This window comes from Typopeltis vanoorti, chromosome 8 (genome assembly GCF_054136105.1).
Source record: "Typopeltis vanoorti isolate ZY-2024b chromosome 8, IOZ_Tvanoo_1.0, whole genome shotgun sequence".
Taxonomy (NCBI): domain Eukaryota; kingdom Metazoa; phylum Arthropoda; class Arachnida; order Uropygi; family Thelyphonidae; genus Typopeltis; species Typopeltis vanoorti.
Genome location: NC_143556.1, coordinates 127,455,283 through 127,478,630, shown reverse-complemented (window position 1 = coordinate 127,478,630; position 23,348 = coordinate 127,455,283). Strand labels below are relative to the sequence as shown.

General features: G+C 35.4%; 1 protein-coding gene across 2 annotated transcripts in view; it reads right to left on the bottom strand.

Annotated features, from left to right (window-relative positions):
* Sas-4 (spindle assembly abnormal 4) overlaps positions 1-23,348 on the bottom strand; it is a 527,986-nt gene that overhangs the window by 399,463 nt on the left and 105,175 nt on the right. For both annotated transcript variants that reach the window (XM_090396928.1, XM_090396929.1), the window contains exons 5-7: positions 16,451-16,508; positions 7,321-7,376; positions 7,072-7,224 (exon numbers count right to left, since the gene is read on the bottom strand). In XM_090396928.1, coding sequence (XP_090253054.1) covers positions 7,072-7,224; positions 7,321-7,376; positions 16,451-16,508 — 267 coding nt within the window. The remainder of the gene's footprint in view (positions 1-7,071; positions 7,225-7,320; positions 7,377-16,450; positions 16,509-23,348) is intronic.

Sequence of the window (23,348 nt, the reverse complement as noted above, 5' to 3'; positions counted from 1 at the left end):
TTAGCACTTGCATTTGCATCTGTGATATTGTGTTCTATGGTCAATTTTTTTTTTTGGAGATGTGGGTTAAAATCTCAGTTTCTGAAAAAATTGAATCGATAACTGTCTTTCTTCAGGAAACCTAGCACAATGGAAACTACCACTATTTCTAAAATGCTAAATAGGCTAACTAATATGTAAACACACACACACACAAAAAAAATTTTAAAAAATACTTTGAGTACATATTTCTGTTAATTATGTGAAGCATCACATGACATCTTGTGGGTTGAGTGTAGTGGTCACTACTTTAAATCCTCTTTTCATATACCTGTTTTTATAGGGTCCGTCCAGATAAATTTGATAAGTTGCTCAAGAAATACATAACAGATCTATAATCCTTCAACAAATAAAATACTACAGAACATTTAATCATTAAGACTTAATACAAAAGTTTTCAGAGGAAAAGTAAGATTATTTTGTTTAAAACATATTTATATATTTTTAGTGTAATTTAATCCTTTTTAGGGGTGCTTAAGGGTCAAAGCTGTATAACTGAGAGGAGACCTCCACATAGCCTTTAAAGGAATGCGGAGAACCGACCAGGGCTTCTGACCTAATGTCCAATCCTCACCTTCTCGTGGTGCACCCTGTTGGGTATCTACTTTGATACTGAACGAACGAGGATGGGCTGGCAATTTGGGATTTAGCCGACCAAATTGTATTCTTATTGGTTAAACCAAAATAAAAAATGATGGTACAACATGACGAAATTTCATGCCGGCTGGGGCGTCGCCCGGTTAAACAAGGCCCCCGTTGTTTTCGCCAGGGAACCAGGGTGAACAGCGAAAAGTCAGCTACTGGAACAAATCTGAAAACAAACCCCAACTCAACATCACCAGAGTTAAAGATCGGTACTATCAACGTAAGAAGCCTGAATGGCAAAGAAATGGAGCTAGCTGAGGAATTAGATAAGTACCAGATCGACATAATAGGGGTGACTGAAACAAAAAAGACCAAAACTGGTGAGATCTTTCTGAGCAATAAATACAAAATGTTATATTCAGGCAATAACAATCAAGGAAAAGAAGGAGTAGCCATAGTATTCAACACAAAATACGAGGCTAATCTTCTTGAATAGCAGTCAGTCTCAAGTAGAGTAATGTGGGCAAATATGAGAATGGGGAACTGGACAATGAGACTTATTTGTGCCTATGGTCCCACAGAAGGTTCTACTAAGGTAGAAGTGGAGGAATTTTTTGAGGCTTTAGAAAAAGCAACTGACACAATGAAAAAGGAAAAGTTGGTCCTTGTTGGGGATCTAAATAGTAGAGTAGGAAATGATTGTGAGACATACAAAAATATTTTGGGAAAATTTGGAGAAAAGAGCAAAGCTAATAATAATGGCAAATATCTGTTGGATTTCTGCTCAGGACATGGACTGGTTATTACTAACACCATGTTCCAACATAAAAATGTGCACAAATTCACATGGAGAGAAGAGGCTAGGAATAAGAAAAGTCTCATTGACTATGTTATTGTTGATAGTGATGTTTTCTCCAGGGTGCAGGACACCAGAGTGTACAGAGGATTTGAAATTGGAAGTGATCACTATTTAGTCTTGAGCAGGATAAAATTGAATTTCATATTGAAAAGAATAACATGTAAGAAAGTTTTAAAGCGAATAAAAGTTGAGCAGCTCTCAGATGTAAACTGTAGACTAAAATACAGAAATATTATTGAAAAGAAAATGAAAGAGTTTGAGAACAGGAATCAAACCTTGGAGATTCAGTGGCAAACTCTGAAGGAAACATTGATTGATTCTGCCAGAGAGGCATGTGGTGAGGTTGTGTGCAAAGATAAAAAAATCAGAACTCCCTGGTGGACACAGGAAGTTAAAGAGGCAGTGAAGGAAAAGAAGAAAGCATATCAAAAGTTCCTGGCAAATAAGTCAGCTTTTACTCTTACAGAATACAGAGACAAATGTAAGAAAGCTAAACAGTGTGTAAAACTAGCTAAACAAAAGTCATGGGAGGACTTTGGCAAGAATATAGAAAATAAATATCAAGAAGGTGGCAAAATATTCTGGAGGTTGTTGAAGAAGCTTAGGAATGGAGGAAAGAGTGCTGTAAAAGGAATTAGAGATGATAAAGGTGAAATGAAAACAGGAGAAAAAGATATCCTTGAAGTATGGAGTAATTACCTTGAAAAACTGCTAAATGAAACAAGCAGTGATGACAGCACAGTGATAAAAAACACTGACCAGGCATGCAGTCAGGAATACATATCCATACTTGAAGTAGAAAAAGCCATCAAAGGCTTGAAATGTGGAAAGGCAGCAGGAGTAGATGATATTCGACCAGAAATGCTGAAGTATGGTGGTATAAGAGTCTTACAGTGGCTGCACTGCATAGTTCAGAAAGCCTGGACAGAGGGACGAATTCCCGATGATTGGAGTAGAGCTCTCATAGTACCCATATATAAGAAGGGAAATAAAACTGAATGTGAGAATTACAGAGGTATTTCCCTACTGAGTGTTCCTGGCAAGATCTATGCAAGTATACTTGAGAAACGGTTGAGAAGAATTGTGGAAGAAAAGCTTGGTGAAGAACAAGCTGGATTCAGGCCAAATAGAGGCTGTCAGGATCAGATCTTCACTTTACGACAAATAGTCGAGAAAGCATGGGAATATAACAAAGATCTGTATTTAAGTTTTGTCGATTTGGAAAAGGCATATGACAAGGTGCCAAGAGAGAAGCTATTCAATACGCTGCAGTTATATGGTGTCAATGGGGCATTATATCAAGCAATACTTAGTCTTTATTTGAGTTGTGAGTCAGCAGTTAGAATTGAAGGAAGTACAGGAAGATGGTTTAATGTTAAATCTGGTGTGAGACAAGGATGTACATTATCCCCTCTGTTATTCATTATCTATATGGATCACATTATGAAGGAATGTGGTATTAAACCTGATATCAAAATTGGAGATGTTAATGTCAGCTCTTTGCTTTATGCAGATGATGTTATACTTCTAAATAAATCCGCTACAAGTCTGCAAGATTCTCTGACTAAATTGAATAGCTGTTGTAATAGATATGGTATGAAGGTCAGCAATAAAAAGACAAAGACAATGAAAATAGGCAGAATCATTGAAAATGTCAACTGTGTTGTGAATGGAGAACCTGTGGAACAAGTAAAACATTTCAGCTACTTAGGCACAATTTTTACTGAAGATGGTAAACTAAATATAGAAATAGACAACAGAATCAGCAAAGCTGGTATGGTGGGAAGTCAATTGAATAAATTCATATGGAATAAGAAAGAAATTAGTCGGAACACTAAATTAGCTGTATACAAGACTGTGTTCAAACCAATTTTAACTTATGGATCTGAGAGCTGGGTCAGAAGTAAAACACTTGACCAAAGACTAGAGACCGCAGATATGAGAGTCCTGAGAAAGATTAGAGGCGTGAACAGATGGCATCAATGGCAATATCATATTAAAAATGAGGATATTAGGAAAGAACTTGACATTGTCAGCATCCAGGAATGTGTTAGCAGAGCTAATCTCAGATGGTATGGTCACTTAAATAGAATGGGAGAGGAAAGATTAGCAAAACAAGTGTTCTCTGCCAGGTTGGCAGGAAAACGACCCAGAGGAAGACCAAGATATAGGTGGATTGATACGGTACAAAGTGCCTTAGACGATAGAAATATAAGATCTGATAATGTTGGAGTCTTGACAAGTAACAGACTGATTTGGAGGAAAATTGTAGATAGGAAGTTAGTAATGATGTAATTTTTTCATGTAGTACTGTCATATCCTGTACACCCCCTTGAGGGTACATGGCAGGAATTTGATGATGATGATGATGATGATAATCCTTTTAGTTTTATTTTAATCTTTTCAAATGCTACTATGTTTATACACACTTCTAGCTAACTAATTTTCATTTCTAATTATGAAATGCTATTGATTATATCAATACTGAAGTTACCAAACATGTGGAATTCTCTCTCGAACTATAAAGCTTGTAATTATGACAGACTTAGGAGTCATCTTGAAGCAGTGCCATGACTCGAGAAGCTACAAAGAAAGAACATCAGTAATGCATGAAAAGTGATCAGAGATCATTTGAGAGATGCAGTATCAGACTGCATAGCCAAAGTCAACAGGATAAACCAAGTGTAGATTAAGGAGATGAGTAGAGATATAAAGCAAGAGCTGAAAAAACACTGTAGAGGGAATATAAAGAAAAAAAAAAAAAGATCAGCAATACAAAGTATAAGCAAGAAGGGTGACAAGTATGGTAAGAAAGACAAAATCAGATTATTATAAGAGAATATTAGCTAGGCAAGCCAAAGTAAACCCAGAAGAGATTTTTCATTATGTAGCAAGTAAAAGAAAATGACTATAGTAGAATGGCTTTAAACATGCTGATGGTAGGAAGGTGATAGAGGCAAAAGAAAAATAGTTGAATTGCTCAGTGATCATTTTGCAAAGGTGTATCATCCAGAGAATTTTGCATTTGCTGATATGAGAGAGACATATCAAAATTGATGTTGTTCAGCATATTGAAAAATATGAATAAAACACAGAAGTGGGACGGGACAGCATTTCAGCCTATGTACTGCATGAATGTGTAAGAGAACAGGCATTACCTCTGATGAAGTTGTTCAATCTAAGTCTCAGCTTTGGCAGAGTTCCAGGCAAGTGGAAAGAGGGTAAGACGGTTTCATTGCATAAAAAGTGGCTCCAAGACAGAGGTAGCAAACTACAGATCAATTAATATCTCAGGAGTGGTTGTTAGAGTATGGGAAAAGTTGGTTAAAGGTAAAAACAACACTAGGTGGATAGAGATGTAATACTCTACAATGGGCAGCATGGCTTTGTAAAAGGTAGGTCCTGTCTAATTCACATTTGTGACATTGGAATTGGATAAAGGAAATGGCTACACCACTACCGCACTTTACAAAGGCATTTGACAGAACCATATGGATTTCTACTATTACAAAAGTTGGAGCAAATGGGAGTGCATATGAAGCTAGTGGCATGGATGGGGGGGGGGGAGCTGACAGACAGATGCCAGAGAGTAGTATATGGTAGAGTGGAATCTAGGAGAATGAGGGAGAGTAGTGGAGTGCTTCAGGGTTTGGTACTAGGGCCGCTATTCTTTAATTTGTATATCAATGATATGGGGAAGGATTTAAGAGGGAGGGGGGGATTCAATTGTTTGCCAATGATGCAAAACTAGGGAGAGAAATAGTAGATAAAGATGATGCAGATATTCTGCAAGATGATTTAAATAAACTAGCATTGTGGACAAAGGATAATGATTGTTAATTTAATGTAGCAAAATGTAAGGTTATGCACTTCAGCCTGAGAAGGCTACATATGGCTTATTATGCTGATGGTACTGGTTTGCAGGAAATTGATGAGGCTGGGGACTTAGGGATAATGGTGGACAGAGAATTGATGTCCAGAGAGCATATTGCCAAAGTTGGTAAAATTGCCAAAGGAGTACTAGGATGTTGAAAAGTATGCTGACAAGTAAAGAGAGAGAAGTTATTATTCCTTTTTATAAAGCTATGATTCAGCAGCATGTTGACTACTGTGCACAAGGTGCCAGAAAATTCAGAGATGAGTGACTAAGCTGGTTACAGGTCTGTGGAATGCTCCCTATGAGGAGAGTTTGAAGGTTTGTGGATTACAAACTTATCAAATATTAGAAAAATATTAAACAAATATTAGGTGATAGGCAGAAAAGAGAGGACATGATAGAAACTTTTAAGATATTAAAGGGGACTTATAAAAATTGATGCAAAGAAAATGTTTCAATATATTACAGGTAGTCAGAGAACTAGTGACCATCCATGGAAGTTGTGTAAGAGTGTGATTAGTAGGGATGTGCAGACCAGATTTTTTCATGGAGAGTGGTCAATGAATGGAATGAATTGTCAGAATTAGTTGCGAGTTCCCTGACAGTGAATGAGTTTAAGAAGAGGTATGATAAGTTTTGTGTACAACAGTTAGTTTGGGTATCCCACGATGAATCTCAGGACTCCATGGACATATAGTGTACTACTACTACTACTAATAATAAAGTAAATACTCTATTATTCATAAATGAACAATTAACCTAATAATAATAATAATAAAGCAAATACTCCATTATTCATAAATGAACAACACTGATCTAATAATAATAAAGCAAATACTCCATTATTCATAAATGAACAATTAAAAATACATATTTTTGTACAAATTTTCAGAAAAACCTAGAATGAAAAAAGCAGACGGATAGTACTAAAGTGAGCTCAGGTGGAGATAATGCTATTTTCCTTGTAGAATCCCTAGAACTAGGGGGGAAAAAAAAGTTAAACTAAATGAAGAAGGAATAAAGGAAGGTTTAAAAATCCCCTCTCCGCGAAAAAAAAAAAGCATTTAAATTCACAAATACAAGAGAACACTGGAAAGGCCTAATACAAAATGTGAATATCAGGGCAGGAATAACAAGAATAAAAATAAATTATAACTGGAACAAAATTTTTTTTTAGTAAATTAAAAAGCACATTTAAAGAAAATGTACTCAATTCCAAGAATATGAGTTAGAATCAAGGAGCTTAATAAAGAGAAACAAACTACAGACAAAACAGACATTGAAATATAGAAAGCTAGATCTCAGACTAGACATGGACAGAAAACAAAGCTAACATATATCTTTATTAATAATAGTAATAAAAACATGCAACTGACACTGCACTAGTGATGGAAGGAAAGAAAGACCAAGGATGGATAGATAAATTGAAAAAGAGGACAGTGACTCAGATGGGAAGAACACAGAATATAATGAAATGAAAAACACCCAAGAAAACCTTTGCATGACAATGGGCATAATGTGATTAATACACTAATTTTATCAGGTATTCACACATGATAGTAATTTAAATTTAGTAACTGTTAACTAACTAATAACAAAAAAAAGGTACTTCATATTTAAGTTAAATCTATCCAGAAAAGATATTTTATCACATTCTGCAACATAAACAATTCCCATGTCTGTATACAAACCGATTTAATTTATAAATTACCTTATGTACTGCTGTTTGAATTAAATCGTCTTTAGTTAAATGTTTAGCTAAAACATGTGCTTGAGCCTTTGGTTGAAATCTTGCTAATCCTGATCTTTTCTTTAGAAATGGCTGTTTAGGTTTCATGCTATTCTGTTTTTTGCTGGCTTGGTTCTGCAAATGAGAATAGCATTAAATGGGAATGAATATTAAACATTGGCAATTAATAAATACAACAAAAAATGAAATGGTGATAATAAATTGATTTACTTTTTTCTCTTGTTCCAGCTGTTGTTCTAAGTGCTGCTCAAAGGAATTCATTCCTTCTATATGAAAGACATTAAAAATTATGTCAGACATGTAAGGACAACAAAAATACATATGAGATATAATTTTTCTTGTTAAGAAAAACAGGCACTGATAAAGGGAGCACACAATCTATAGTTCATTATATAATTCAAATCTAAGCCATCGTTTCAGGCATTATTAATGCATTATTAACTTAAACTCACTGAAAAAAAAAAGCAAACATTAAAGCAACAATAAAAAATAACCTATAATGAAATAATGTGTAATGTCCAAATCAACAATTTCCTCCAAATTAATCTATTATCTGTCAAGACTCCAACATTATCGGATCTTATATTTCTGTCTTCTAATGCACTTTTTACTGTATCAATCCACCTACATCTTGGCCTTCCTTCCACTGGGTCTTTTTCCTGCCAACTTGGCAAAGAATATTTCTTTTGTTAATATTTCATCTCCCATTCTGCAAGTCTGCAGCAGGGTTTTCGGACTATGTAAAAATAAATTTAAAAAATCACAGCAAAATATATAAAACTGATAAAAATGAAGGGGGTAAATTCTTAGCCCACCCACAGTACATATGTACTATAGGTTCACTAATAACCTTTCATGGGTAGGAGCCACATTAAAAAAAAATCATAATCAAATTCTTGATATGTACCCTCAGGGAATGTACAGGATAATATGTTAGTACTACATGAAAAAGTTATACCATTACTAACTCTGATAGACAAATTTTCTCCAATTAATCCGTTATCTGTCAAGACACTTTTTCCTGCCAACCTGACAAAGAATACTTCTTTTGCTAATATTTCTCTCCCATTCTGTTTAAGTGACCATGCCAACTGAGATTAGCTCTGCTAACACACTCCTGAATGCTTATAACATCAAGTTCCTTCCTAATATCCATATTTTTAATGTGATACTGCCACTGATGCCATCTGTTCATTCCACTAATCTTTCTCAGAACTCCCATATCTATGGCCTCTAGTCTCTGATCAAGTGTTTTATTCTAACCCAACTCTCAGACCCAAAGGCTAAAATTGGTTTGAAGACAGTCTTGTATACAGCTAATTTAGTGTTTTGACTAGTTTCTTTTTTATTGATTCATTTGGCTTCCTACTATGTTGCCTATTTCATTTTTAATTTGCCATCTTCATTAAAAATTGTGTCTAAATAACTAAAATGTTCTACTATAGGTTCACAATTCAAGATACAGTTGATGTTTTCAATGTATCTACCTACTTTCACTGTCTGTCTTTTTATTGCTAATTTTCAAATCAAATTTTGGCAAAGGAAATCCCAAAGAGTTTTGTTACGTGGCAAGTAAGAGGAAAAATGACTTATAAATGTTAAAGGGTGCTGACGGTCATGAGGTTACAGATGTGGATAAAAAATAGTTGAGTTAATGAGTGACCACTTTTGCAAGGGTATATCATTCAAGTGAGGTGACTACTGTAACATGTGACAGACTGATATGAGAACAGATATGGATGAATTGGAGGTTCTTAGGTTATTGCAGAATCTCAGTGTAAATACAGCTGTGGGATTAGATGGGATGTTAGCTCAGGTTTTGTAGAAATGTGCAAGGAAAATGGCAATGCCTCTGACTAGCCACTTTAATATAAGTCTCAACTCTGGCAGAGTTCCAGGGGAGTGGAAAGATGGCAAAATAAATCGCTTGCATAAGGGAGGTTCTAAGACTGTAATAGCAAATTATAGACCAATCAGTAACTCAGACATGGTGGTAAAAGCACTTAAAAAAAATTGGTCAAAAAGAGAATTCAAGAATGGGTGAATAAAAATATGATACTGTATAAGGGGTAATATGGCTTTGTGAAAGTCAGTCATTCTGTAGTAATTTACTAGCTTTTTTATAATAAAGTAACAGCCGAGCTGGATAAAGGAAATAGCTACAAAATGATTCTGCAAAGGCATTTGACAGAATACCACATGGAACTCTGTTATGCAAATCAGAAGAAATGGGGATCCATATGACACTGGTTATGTGGATGAGAGTGTGGCTACTGGATAGATATCAAAAAGTGGTATATAGAGGGGCAGGATCAAGGAAGAAACAGATGACTAGTGGTGTGCTGCAAGGTTCAGTGCAGGGACTACTGCTTAATTTGTACATAGATATTATTCATATAATATTATCAGTTGTCTGCTGATAATACAAAATTAGGTAGAGTAATAGTTAATCAAGGTGATGTGAGCGCTTGCAGGACAATTTCCTAGGCTATCAGTATGAGGATAGAATTAAGGGTGTGTGGACTGCAGAAGTTAGTTGATGGAAGAAAAAGAGGAAATATGATAGAAACATTTAAATTGCTTAAACGGTTTTACAGGATTGATGCATGGAAAATGTTTCAATGTTTGGTTAGAGGGGCCAGAACAAGAAGTCATCCCTGGAAATTGAATAAAGATGTGATTATAGGAGTGTGAGAACTAGATTTTTGCTTGAAATGTTGCAAATCAGTACTATGGGTTGACCTAGTCAGCTGTGAGTGGTTTTCTGTTAATTAGTTCAAGAAGAGGTATGACAGATGGTATGCATAGTTTGGATCTCCCATGATGAGTCTGAGGACTCCATGGAGGTGCCCATCAAATAATAATTTATTACAACAATTATTCAATTTAATCAGAGAATCTTGCAGACTTGCACTGGATTTATTTAGAAGTATAATATCATATGCATAAACTAAAGAGCTAAGACTAATATCACCAATTTTGATATCAGATTTAATACCACTTTCTTTCATAATGCAAATAAAGTACAGAATCAAGTAGAGTGGAGATAATATGAATCCTTGTCCCAAACCTGATTTAACATCAAACCTCCTTCAATTGTAACTGCTAACTTATACCTTACATAGAGACTATACATTGCTAGATAAAATGTCCCATTTACACCATATAACTGTAGCATTGGGGTGGTTAAGAGTCAAAGCTGTATAACTGAGAGGAGACCTCCACATAGCCTTTAAAAGAATGCGGAGAACTGACCAGGGCTTCTGACCTCATGTCCAATCCTCACCTTCTCGTGGTGCACCCTGTTCGGAATCTACTTGGATACTGAACGAACGAGGATGGGCTGGCAATTTGGGATTTAGCCGACCAAATTGTATTCTTATTGGTTAAACCAAAAGAAAAAATGATGGTACAACATGACAAAATTTCATGCTGGTTGGAGCATTGCTCGGTTAAACAAGACCCCCGTTGTTTTCACCAGGGAACCAGGGCAAACAGCGAAAAGTCAGCTACTGGAACAAATTTGAAAACAAACCCCAACTCAACATCACCAGAGTTAAAGATTGGTACTATCAACGTAACAAGCCTGAATGGCAAGGAAATGGAGCTAGCTGAGGAATTAGATAAGTACCAGATCGACATAATAGGGGTGACTGAAACAAAAAAGACCAAAACTGGTTAGATCTTTCTGAGCAATAAATACAAAATGTTATATTCGTGCAATGACAATCAAGGAAAAGAAGGAGTAGCCATAGTATTCAACACAAAATATGAGGCTAATCTTCTTGAATGGCAGTCAGTCTCAAGTAGAGTAATGTGGGCAAATATGAGAATGGGGAACTGGACAATGAGACTTATTTGTGCCTATGGTCCCACAGAAGGTTCTACTAAGGTAGAAGTGGAGGAATTTTTTGAGGTTTTAGAAAAAGCAACTGACACAATGAAAAGGGAAAAGTTGATCCTAGTTGGGGATTTAAATAGCAGAGTAAGAAATGATTGTGAGACATACAAAAATATTTTGGGAAAATTTGGAGAAAAGAGCAAAGCTAATAATAATGGCAAATATCTGTTGGATTTCTGCTCAGGTTATGGACTGGTTATTACTAACACTATGTTCCAACGTAAAAATGTGCACAAATTCACATGGAGAGAAGAGGCAAGGAATAAGAAATGTCTCATTAACAATGTTATTGTTGATAGTGATGTTTTCTCCCTGGTGCAGGACACCAGAGTGTACAGAGGATTTGAAATTGGAAGTGATCACTATTTAGTCTTGAGCAGGATAAAATTGAATTTCATATTGAAAATAATAACATGTAAGAAAGTTTTAAAGCAAATAAAAGTTGAGCAGCTCTCAGATGTGAACTGTAGACTAAAATACACAAAGATTATTGAAGATAAAATGAAAGAGTTTGAGAACAGGAACCAAACGTTGGGGATTCAGAGGCGAACCTTGAAGAAAACTCTGATTGATACAGCCAGAGAGGTATGTGGTGAGGTTGTCTGCAAGGATAAAAAAATCAGAACTCCATAATGAACACAGGAAGTAAAAAAGGCAATGAAGGAAAAGAAGAAAGCATATCAAAAGTTCCTGGCAAATAAGTCAGCTTGTGCTCTTAGAGAATACAGAAACAAATGCAAGAATGCTAAACACTGTGTAGAACTAGCTAAACAAAAGTCATGGGAGGACTTTGGCAAGAATATAGAAAATAAATATCAAGAAGGTGGCAAAATATTCTGGAGATTGTTGAAAAAGCTTAGGAATGGAGGAAAGAATGCTGTAAAAGGAGTTAGAGATGAAAAAGGTCACATGAAAACAGGAGAAAAAGATATCCTTGAAGTATAGAGTAATTACTATGAAAAACTGCTAAATGAAACAAGCAGTGATGACAGCACAGTGGTAAAAAACACTGACCAGGCATGCAGTCAGGAATACATATCCACACTTGAAGTAGAAAAAGCCATCAAAGGCTTGAAATGTGGAAAGACTGCAGATATGACCAGAAATGCTGAAGTATGGTGGTATAAAAGTCTTACAGTGGCTGCATTGCATAGTTCAGAAAGCAGCCTGGACAGAGGGACGAATTCCCGATGATTGGAGTAGATATCTCATAGTACCCATATATATATATATAAAGGGAAATAAAACTGAATGTGAGAATTACAGAGGTATTTCCCTACTGAGTGTTCCTGGCAAGATCTATGCAACTATACTTGAGAAACGGTAGAGAAAAATTGTGGAAGAAAAGCTTGGCGAAGAACAAGCTGGATTCAGGCCAAACAGAGGCTGTCAGGATCAGATCCTCACTTTATGACAAATAGTCGAGAAAGCATGGGAATATAACAAAGATCTGTATTTAAGTTTTGTTGATTTGGAAAAGGCATATGACAAGGTGCCAAGAGAGAAGCTATTCAATACGCTAAAGTTATATGGTGTCAATGGGGCATTATATCAAGCAATACTTAGTCTTTATTTGAGTTGTAAGTCAGCAGTTAGAATTGAAGGAAGTACAAGAAGATGGTTTAATGTTAAATCTGGTGTGAGATCAAGGATGTACATTATTCCCTCTGTTATTCATTATCTATATGGATCTCATTATGAAGGAAAGTGGTATTAAACATGATATCAAAATTGGAGATGTTAATGTCAGCTCTTTGCTTTATGCGGATGATGTTATACTTGTAAATAAATCCGCTACAAGTCTGCAAGATTCTCTGACTAAATTGAATAGCTGTTGTAATAGATATGGTATGAAGGTCAGCAATAAAAAGACAAAGCCAATGAAAATAGGCAGAATCATTGAAAATGTCACCTGTGTTGTGAATGGAGAACCTGTGGAACAAGTAAAACATTTCAGCTGCTTAGGCACGATTTTTACTGAAGATGGTAAATTAAATATAGAAATAGACAACAGAATCAGCAAAGCTGGTATGGTGGGAAGTCAATTGAATAAATTCATATGGAATAAGAGAGAAATTAGTCGGAATACTAAATTAGCTGTATACAAGACAGTGTTCAAACCAGTTTTAAGTTATGGATCTGAGAGCTGGATCAGAAGTAAAACATTTGACCAAAGACTGCAGATATGAGAGTCCTGAGAAAGATTAGAGGTATGAACAGATGGCATCAATGGCAATAACATATTAAAAACGAGAATATTAGGAAAGAACTTGACATTGTCAGCATCCAGAAATGCGTTAACAGAGCTAATCTCAGGTGGTATAGTCACTTAAACAGAATGGGCGAGGAAAGATTAGCAAAACAAGTGTTCTTTGCCAGGTTGGCAGCAAAACGACCCAGAGGAAGACCAAGATATAGGTGGATTGATACGGTACAAAGTGCCTTAGACGATAGAAATATAAGATCTGATAATGTTGGAGTCTTGACAAGTAACAGACTGATTTGGAGGAAAATTGTAGATAGGAAGTTCGTAATGATGTTGTTTTTTTCATGTAGTACTATCATATCCTGTACACCCCTTGAGGGTACATGGCAGGAATTTGATGATGATGATGAACTGTAGCATTCTGAACAGCTTTTCTTTTCGCATCTTTTCATATGCCTTTTACAGATCTACAAAATTTAAATAACTAATCCACATTATATTCCCAAGATTTCTCAACTATTTGTCTTAAAGTGAAAACCTGATCCCGACCTCTATTTGGCCTGAATCCAGCTTGTTCTTCTTCTCCAAGCTTCCCTTTGACAACTTTTCATAGCCATTCCTCAAGTATACGTTCATAAATTTTACCAGGAACATTCAGGAAATACCTCTGTAATTCTGACATTCAGTTTTATTTCCTTTTTATAAATGGGTACTATGAGAGAGCTCTACTCCAATCATCCAGAATTCGACCTTCGGACCAGTCCTAAATTACGAAGTACAGCCATTGTAAAACCTTTATACCTCCATATTTGAGCATTTCTGGTCTACTCCGACTGCCTTTCCACATTTTTGATTGCTTCTTTCTACTTCAAGTATGGATATGTATTCCTGATTGCATTTCTGGTTTGAGTTTTTTACCACTGACACTGATTGTTTCATTTAGCAATCTTTCAAACTAACTACTCCAAACATCTAGAATATACCTTAACTACAGTGACACGAAAACTGAAGATCTGATTCCTTTCACATCACTTCTTCCTCCACTTCTAAGCTTTTTCAATGGCCTCCAGATTATTTTGTCACCTTCCTGATATTTATTTTCAATGTTCTTTCCAAAGTCTTCACATGGTAGTTAAATTTATTTACAGTCAAGAAAGGGGTAAGGGCTAGGTTTTTCTTCCAGAGAGCAGCGAGTGAGTGGAATAGTTTGCCTTTAGGGGTAGTTAGTGCATTTAGTGTAAATGGATTTAAGGGAAGGTATGCAACTGATTTGGGTGATTTATAGCCTCCCTTGAGATCTCAAATAATAATAATGACTTTTAAAGATGCCAAGCTATTTTAAACCTGGTTTTACTTCATTTCCCAAGTAAGCAAACAGACAAATAAGTCACGTTTGCACCTGCATGTAAAGGTAAAAAAAAACTTTCTAAATATTAATAATGACTTTTGTTCAGCTAGTTTTACTTAATGCTTCACTTCCTTACATTTTTCTCTGTATTTTCTAAGAGCACAAGCTAATTTACTTGCCAGGAACTTTTGATATGCTTTCTTTTATTCCTTGACCACCTTTTTAACTTCCTGAGTCTGATTTCTGACTCAGGAGTTTTTCTATCCTTACAGACAACTTCACTACATGCCTGTAGTGAAGTTGTCTGTATTGATTTATTCTGGCTGAATAAATCAATGATTTATTCAGGGTTTTTACCAATGATTCTCCAGGGTTTGGTTTGTGTTGTCAAACTTTATCATTTTTTCTTTAATGATGTTTGTGTATTTGAGTCTACAGTTTGTCTCTGAAAGCTGCTCAACTTTGATTCATTTTAAAAATTTCTTACTCTATCTTCTTTTCAATATGAAATTCAATTTTCCTGATCAGAACTAAATAGTGATCTCTTCCTATTTCAAATCCTTTGTAATTTTTAAAAAAAATGTTTGCGTGATTTCCACCCATGAAAGGTTATTACTAAACCTATAGGTACTATGAGAGCTTTACTCTAATCATCTAGAATTCGACCTAATGATGCATCCCACAATACACAGAATTATACATACCCGTAAGAATATGTGTTTTGCATCATGGGATACTAAGGCAAGTGATATGAAGTCATTAGCTTCTATATATGAGTTGCCCCAGTCCTGATTATATTTCAGGCACAAACTTTGTTTGCTTACACTTGGATAAAGGATTAAATCAAGTATATAATTTGTTGGTATCTTTAATTTATAGTATTAATAAGTGGGAAAACTTCCAATAACTATCTCTAATCCCGAGTATTTTAATATTAAGGTGCGACACCTTTTGACTACTTGTATATGAAGATATGACTTTGGCATTATCTCAACTTTGGTATCTAGGTTGATGTGAAGTCATTAGCTTCTATAAAATGAGTTGCCCCAGTCCTGATTATATTTCAGGCAAAAACTTTGCTTGTCTATACTTGAATAAAGATTAAACCAAGTATATAATTTCTTGATATCCTTAATTTATAGTATAACCAAGTGGAAAAACTTCCAATAATTGTCACTCTTACATTCATGTTCCCACCATTCTTCCCATTATAATTTAGTTTCCCTGACTCTCTGTGTTAGGTTTCATACCAGTTATTAGTTTTTCAAGACTCTTACTACCAAATGCATTTGGGTGTAGGCTGCTGTCTAATACAAAATCTTCCCTCAAACTCACTTCACACATTCAAAAACTAACCAACAGATTCAGTCACATGTTCAATCTGGAAGCAAGCCTAATGAAATAGCTTTACTGTTGTTTCCTCAAATGGAGGAAGTACTTTATCTTCAGTTCAATTAATTATGGTATGGAAACCATGTCCACCAAGGCCACCACTCTGCACTGCATGTAAGAATAAAGGGAGACAAGAGAAGCTACAAATATTATTTGACTACATGTAACTAATAATGGATATTGATCCATTATCAGTTTAAAATAAGCAGTCAAATAATGTCTGTACATTGCTGTTATGCAAATATTATTTTACTACGTATAAATGAAGTCTTGAATATTCAGTTGCATTATTTAAAAGGTGCAAACTCTATGAAAGAATCCATATATCTGCCTTTATCTCATTATTGTTATTTAAGTTCTTCTAGTCAAATAGTAATTTTAAACTGCAGCTCATCAAAGAAACTCATTTAAATTACATTTAAATTAATAGTTATTAACATGCAATTACATATATGCATATACACACACATATATATATATATATTACTATTACCTGAAATTTGTGACTGAATTGTCCTATTGTCAGGTTCCATAAAACAAGCACCTGGTTCCTGCGATGTAAATAAAGGTTAAGCAAACAAATTTAAACAGGCTTAAAGTTGTTTTTCTAATAACTGCTTTTCCATAAATCAGCATAGAGAATTTTCAGAAAATAATTTTTCTTTCTAAGAAACATTGCAAAGAAAAAAAATAATTACAGTGATTCTTTAATTAACACAGTTACTGAATTTTGAGAAAAATAATCCCATTCTAAGGAAATTGTACTAAATAAACATAATATTCAATATGAAAAATTATAATTGGTCCATGTACTTTACAAATATTTACTTTTTTTTTTTTTAAACCACATTTTTAATCTTTTTTTTTTTAAATTGCAATATAACTGTGAAGGATGATTCAAATAACTGCAATAAGTTACAAATCTTGGAAGTTTTATCCCCCTTGGTTAGACTATAATAAATTTAGTTTAATCCTATATCCAAGTGTAAGCAAACAAAGTTTGTGCCTGAAGTATCTTCAGAACTGAGGCAACTTGTGGTAAAGGTGAACCAAGCTCTCATCACTCCTTGTCTTAGTATCTCCCATAACGCAAAGCACATCTCCTTGCAGAGATGTATAATGCCATGCATTAAAGGTAAATATGACTTCTCCATTGCTTCTGCCTTAGTATCACCACCTCTGGGTCTGGCTCCCACTGACGAGACCTCAATAAAGGTTGAAACCGGTCTAGGTAGTGGCCCTTCCCTTAATGCATAGCATTATACATATCCACAAGGAGATGTGCTTTGCATTATGGGAGATACTGAGACAAGGAGTGATGAGAGCTTGGTCCACCTTTACCACGAGTTGCCTCAGTCCTGAAGATACTTCAGGCGCAAACTTTGTTTGCTTACACTTGGATCAAGGATTAAACTAATTATTTAAATTAAGGGGATATTAAATCCCACATTGTTTTAAAACCGAATAAGAAACTCAAAGATTGGAATCAGAGAGTTTCTTGCCGAATATAGTAAACTATAAAGTATCAGCGACCACTAGCTTGAGCTAATGCAAGTGACCCTAGTAAGTGGTACAATACCGGACAACTCATAGCAAAGGTGGTGAAGTTCTGATCGCTATTCTTAGGTATTTCCCATAATGTAAAAACACATTTCCTAGGAAATGTATGCTGTTATTACATTATGGTGGAAGGTCACTACCCAGACCAGTTTCAGCCTTTTTTGAGGCTTCATCAGTGAGTAGCTAGACCAATTAATACCAAAGTGTATAGCGAAAAGAACTTATATACTCTGCTATATGAGTTTCCAAACAGGTGCAACCATTAAGTTACTTAAATATAAATATAAAGAGCTAATAAGCTTCATTTCGGCGATATAAACATTATTTAAATTAAGGGGATATTAAATCCCACATTGTTTTAAAACCGAATAATAGCGATCAGAACTTCACCACCTTTGCTACGAGTTGTCCGGTATTGTACTACATACTAGGGTCACTTGCATTAGCTCACGCTAGTGGTCGCCGATACTTTATAGTTTACTATATTCGGCAAGAAACTCTCTGATTCCAATCTTTGAGTTTCTTATTCGGTTTTAAAACAATGTGGGATTTAATAACACCTTAATTTAAATAATGTTTATATCGCCGAAATGAAGCTTATTAGCTCTTTATATTTAAGGATTAAACTAAATTTATTAAAGTTACAAATCTGTTTGGGAAATATACTGGTTTTCATAATTTAAGGAACAAAGAGAAAAACTGCTATAACTGGGAGGGAGATACAAAAATCTGGTACATTATGTAAAACATAAAACACTGAGTTTAGTTATCGCATACAAATGAAAGGTGCAATCAGTGGTATGGAGTAGTTTTTCATTTCCTGATAGCAAAATATTTGGGTTATGGCAGCAAGACATTTTACCGATAAACACAGGTAGAGAGCTATCATAAGACCAGAGGACAGCCAAAGTCAGATGTTGCATTTCAATTGTTCCATGGTTCATAGACTGTGGAACTAATTCCGACAGTCACAAACAGAATCTTGAAGATACAGTGAAGGAAGGCCAAGGGCTACAACTGCAGTGGATGACTGATATCCCTGATTAGCTGAAATAGGAGTACTGCCCAAATCAGCTACAATCTGATCTCGAATTGGTTACAAGAATATTAGTATATGCTTCCACTGTGCACAGAAGGCTTTCCCAAGGTAGCCTCTATGCTACACCACTAGTCTGCATGTCCCATAGCACAGGAAAGAACATTTGAAATGGGCCAAGCTCCAGGTCAACTGGACACAAAGCCAATGGGGGTCAGTGTTATTTACAGATTAGTCCTGATTTGCTCTACAAAGTGATACCAGGCATGTTTTGATTTGGAGAGAACCAGAGACATATTATCATCTTTGTAATATCCATGAAAGGGGCACTTATGTAGAGGTAGTGTGATGATTTTGGGAGACATCTTGTTGGATGGATGCACCAAACTATATGTGCTTCCTAGTGGAACTATGAATGCTGCAAGACAAGGCTCTAAATTCCTATCTTTATGATATGCTAAATGATGGAGGGGGGGCATTTAATCCAAGACATTTAATGCTTGTCCTTATAGAGCAAAGCTCATGGATCAATATCTTCAAGAAAAGATTATCACATGTGTTGACTGTCCAGCTAGGTCTCCTCACCTTAATCCTCATATCTGGGATGATCTTGTTGGATGGATGCACCAAACTATATGTGCTTCCTAGTGGAACTATGAATGCTGCAAGACAAGGCTCTACATTCCTATCTTTATGATATGCTAAATGATGGAGGGGGGGGGCATTCAATCCAAGACATTTAATGCCTGTCCTTATAGAGCAAAGCTCATGGATCAATATCTTCAAGAAAAGATTATCACATGTGTTGACTGTCCAGCTAGGTCTCCTCACCTTAATCCTCATATCTGGGATGATCTAGATCATAGGTTCACAAACTTTTTCCAGCCACCACCCACTTTGCAAGACAAATTTTGTAAACGCCCCCCATTATAACAGTTTTCCACATTCAAGCCATTTGATATCAATCAATTTTTACAATAGCAAAAAATGAATACATTTTTTAACTACCGTATATTATCGTGTATAATGCGATCCACGTATAATGCGAACTAGAAATTTTGTTTGAAAACTAGCCCTAAAATGCCATGTCCACGTATAATGCGATCTGTTAATCTTGTTCCATAACATTATAAATAATACAATACGAATTAACGAAAGAAATATTTTAAACAAAATGTCAAATAAACAAAATACAAGACGAATTAACGAAAGAAATATTTATTTTAAAACAAAATGTCAAAATCGTTTAAATTCTTCATCTTTTGAGTCGTCAAACATTTCATTTATAAATTCATCTGTAGGGATTGCATCATCAGTGTAGCAGTTGTCATCATCGTCTTCATGCTCTCCAATTTGTTGTGTGTCATCCTCGCTTTTGTATATGACGTGATCTTCGGATCCATCCACTGAATTACTTATTCCACATTTAAGAAATGAGCGTTGAATCATTTCAGATAATATCGAATCCCATGCTTCTTTAACTCAGCTGGTGACTAGGGTGATCTCAGGCTTCTGAAAATTCCCACCCTTTGTCATCTTCACCAAACCAGATGACATCCATTCTCTCCATTTTTCATGTAAGTGATCTTTAAATGGCTTATTCAAGCTAACATCAAGCGGCTGCAAAACGGAAGTTAGACCACCCGGTAAGACTGCTAGGTCTGTACGTAGTTCACGTGCTTTCTCTTTGCTTGCCTCTGTTAAATGCGCCCGGAACATATCTCAGACTAACATGCTTTGTTGACGTAACAAGCTACCTGGACGTATGTTACATACTTGATCCAGCCACAATTGTACACCTTCTTCATTCATCCAACCTTTCTGATTGGCGTGAACAATTACACCTGGTGGAAATTTCATATGCTTTGGAATTTTCTTCCTTTTAAATATCACTGTTGGCTTTAATTTGGTTCCGTCTGCCATGCATGCTAGAACAACAGTAAAATGCGTTTTTTCATGTCCCGTTGTTTTTATGAAGACACCCTTTTCACCAACTGAGTTTGCTGTTAGATCCCCAGGCATATCAAAGTACATGGGCGTCTCATCCATATTGCCAATTTGGGAACGTTCATATCCGTGACACTTCCGTAATTTTATGATAAATTTATGGAAGGACTGCACTTTTTCTTCAAGCTGCTTTGGTAACTTCTGCGCAATTTTTGTTCGGTGTCGTAATGTTAATGCTTAGTGTTCCATAAATCTGTTGCACCACCCAAGCGAAGCAAGAAAAGATGAAATACCTGGTGTGTCCTTGAATTTACCATTCTTGAGTTGTAGAGCTCGAAAACAAATTGCATTTCTTGTTACTATAATGCCATCTTGTCGTTGCGTCAAAATCCATTCATTTAGCTCTTCTTTGAGTTCTGGAAAGGATGCTACATCTCCACGACGGGCACATTTCGTTTTGGGGATTTTTTCAAGACTGTCTTTTTGCTTATGCCAAAGTCTAATATTACTCTCTGCTACACCAAATTCTCTCATAGCAACAGTGTTATTATGTTCTTCTGCAAACTGCAAGACACGCAATTTAAATCCTGCTTCAGAAGATGAACGTTTATGTTTCTGTTGGCTCATTTTCAGGCTAGGTTTGTTTAACGAATAATATTTAAAATGAACTGTGATTAAACCGATATACCTAACTGTGCTCTATCTATCTCACTGTGCTTTAACATTCGGCGATGGAGAGCGCATGCGCAGATACGATGCATGCTCGGTCACCGAATGCGAGTGGGTCAAGTAGATTTGGTTGCATAGGCATTAGGTAGTATATATTGTGTGTGCAAGTCTAATAAGATGTCATATTTTTTAGGATCCGCATATAATGCGAAACCCTAACTTTAAGTAGTATTTTTTACCATAAATTTTTCGCATTATACGCGATAATATACGGTATATAAAAATAGAAGTTAAAATATTCTGTATGACACGTTCAATTTTTTATTTTGCACGCAAGCGTATTTTGTTCGTCTGACCACGGCACTGTCCGAATAATTATAAATAATAATTAATAAATAAAATAATTACACAAGATATAAACAACAAACCTACAAAACATAACCACAGAAAACAGTATAATAAGTTTTGAATAATATTTGCTTTGTTTTTTCCCTCTAGTCAGCAATATAAGTTGGTACTAACTAGGCTAACTAAAATTTATGATTTTATTTCTTTCTTGCCATCATTATTTTTACTTGTAATATTAAATTATAAAAAATTGGGTTTGTACAAATCAATTAGAAAAGTGGTTTTATATATATTTTGAAATGAAATATAACGAATATATTTGCTACTGTAAACATAACCTATTATACGCACATATATACATGCTCTATTTTCTTATTGAACATAGAAAATTGACATCTATTTCTATCTGACATGGTAAATTTTCAAATGATTAAATAATTGAAATAGAAAATTGATAAAAAAAATTGATCGTGTAAGACGGGCATAAGATGAATTATGCAATATTTAAATTTTAAATGATTATCTAATCGCAAAATCATGAAAATAATTAATTTTTAAATATATATTATTAATTTCTTCTATAAAGAGCCACCGACCCCTAGACCGCCTGAACACCCCCCAAATGCTTCTGATCCCACTATAGCCCCCCTAGAAGGCTTCAGCACCCACTGGGGGGCAGTATTGCCCACTTTGGGAACCTATGATCTAGACAGATACGTGTTTCTGCTCTCAACCCCCATTCCCATCCCCAAAACCTCGAGGAACTTAGAAGATTTCTGCAGGAGCAATGGCTGTTTTTACCAAACAAGTTCCTGGACACTATTATAAACAGTATGAATTGTGAGCTGAACACATGCCTTACTCAGGCACTTCGACAATATCATTTTAACCCAATTTTTGGCCACTGTCTTCATGTACTCATGTTTCCAAATTAAACTATTTATTTACAATTGTTGTGGGTATTTCTTTCACATCTCATGTCATGCCATAATGCTTTTCACCAAACTGCATAAAAATTCATCACACAGTTTTTTGGTTATTGTGATTTTTCTCAAATTAAACTATTTATAACTGTTGAGGATGTTTCTTTCGCATCTCATATCGTATTGCTTTTCATCGAATTGCGTAAAAACTCATCACACAGTTTTTGGGTTGGGATTTTTCCCTTTGTTCCTTAATTTATGGAAACCATTTTATTTCCACATGATAGTTTGAACCATTTTTAATGACAGCTGAAGAACGACCACCAACAAAAACAGAAGTTAACCAAGATTGTAGATCTGAGGGAAATGTCAGTCAGACAATCTTAAATGGTTCATTTAAGACTGTTGTGAGACAGAGGTCAATAGGACAAAATATATTGTTGATTGCTGCTATAGACTTGGGAGTCCAGAAAAAAATGTGGATGACATGCTTTGGCAGATTAACACAGTGATGCAGGCCAAGCAATTTAATGTGATAAAATGTAAGGGTAATGCACTTTGGATGAAAGTATTACTTACTTCGTATCATACTGGTGGTACGAGATTCCAGGAAACTGATGAGACTAGGGATCTGAAGGTGATGGTGGACAGAGATTTGAAATTCAGAGGACATATTGCAAGAGTTGGCAAAATAGCTTAGTAGATTACTTGGATTTTGAAGAACACACCGACAAGTAAAGACGATGGTTATCCCATATTCAACATGATTCAGCCACATGTTGAATATGGCTGAATCTGTGCATGGACTACCATGCACAGATTTAGTCACCTGCATTGCTAGAGGAATGGGAGGTGGTGGAGAGGATTCAGAGCTTAATGACCAAACTCATGACAAGTCTGTGAAAAGG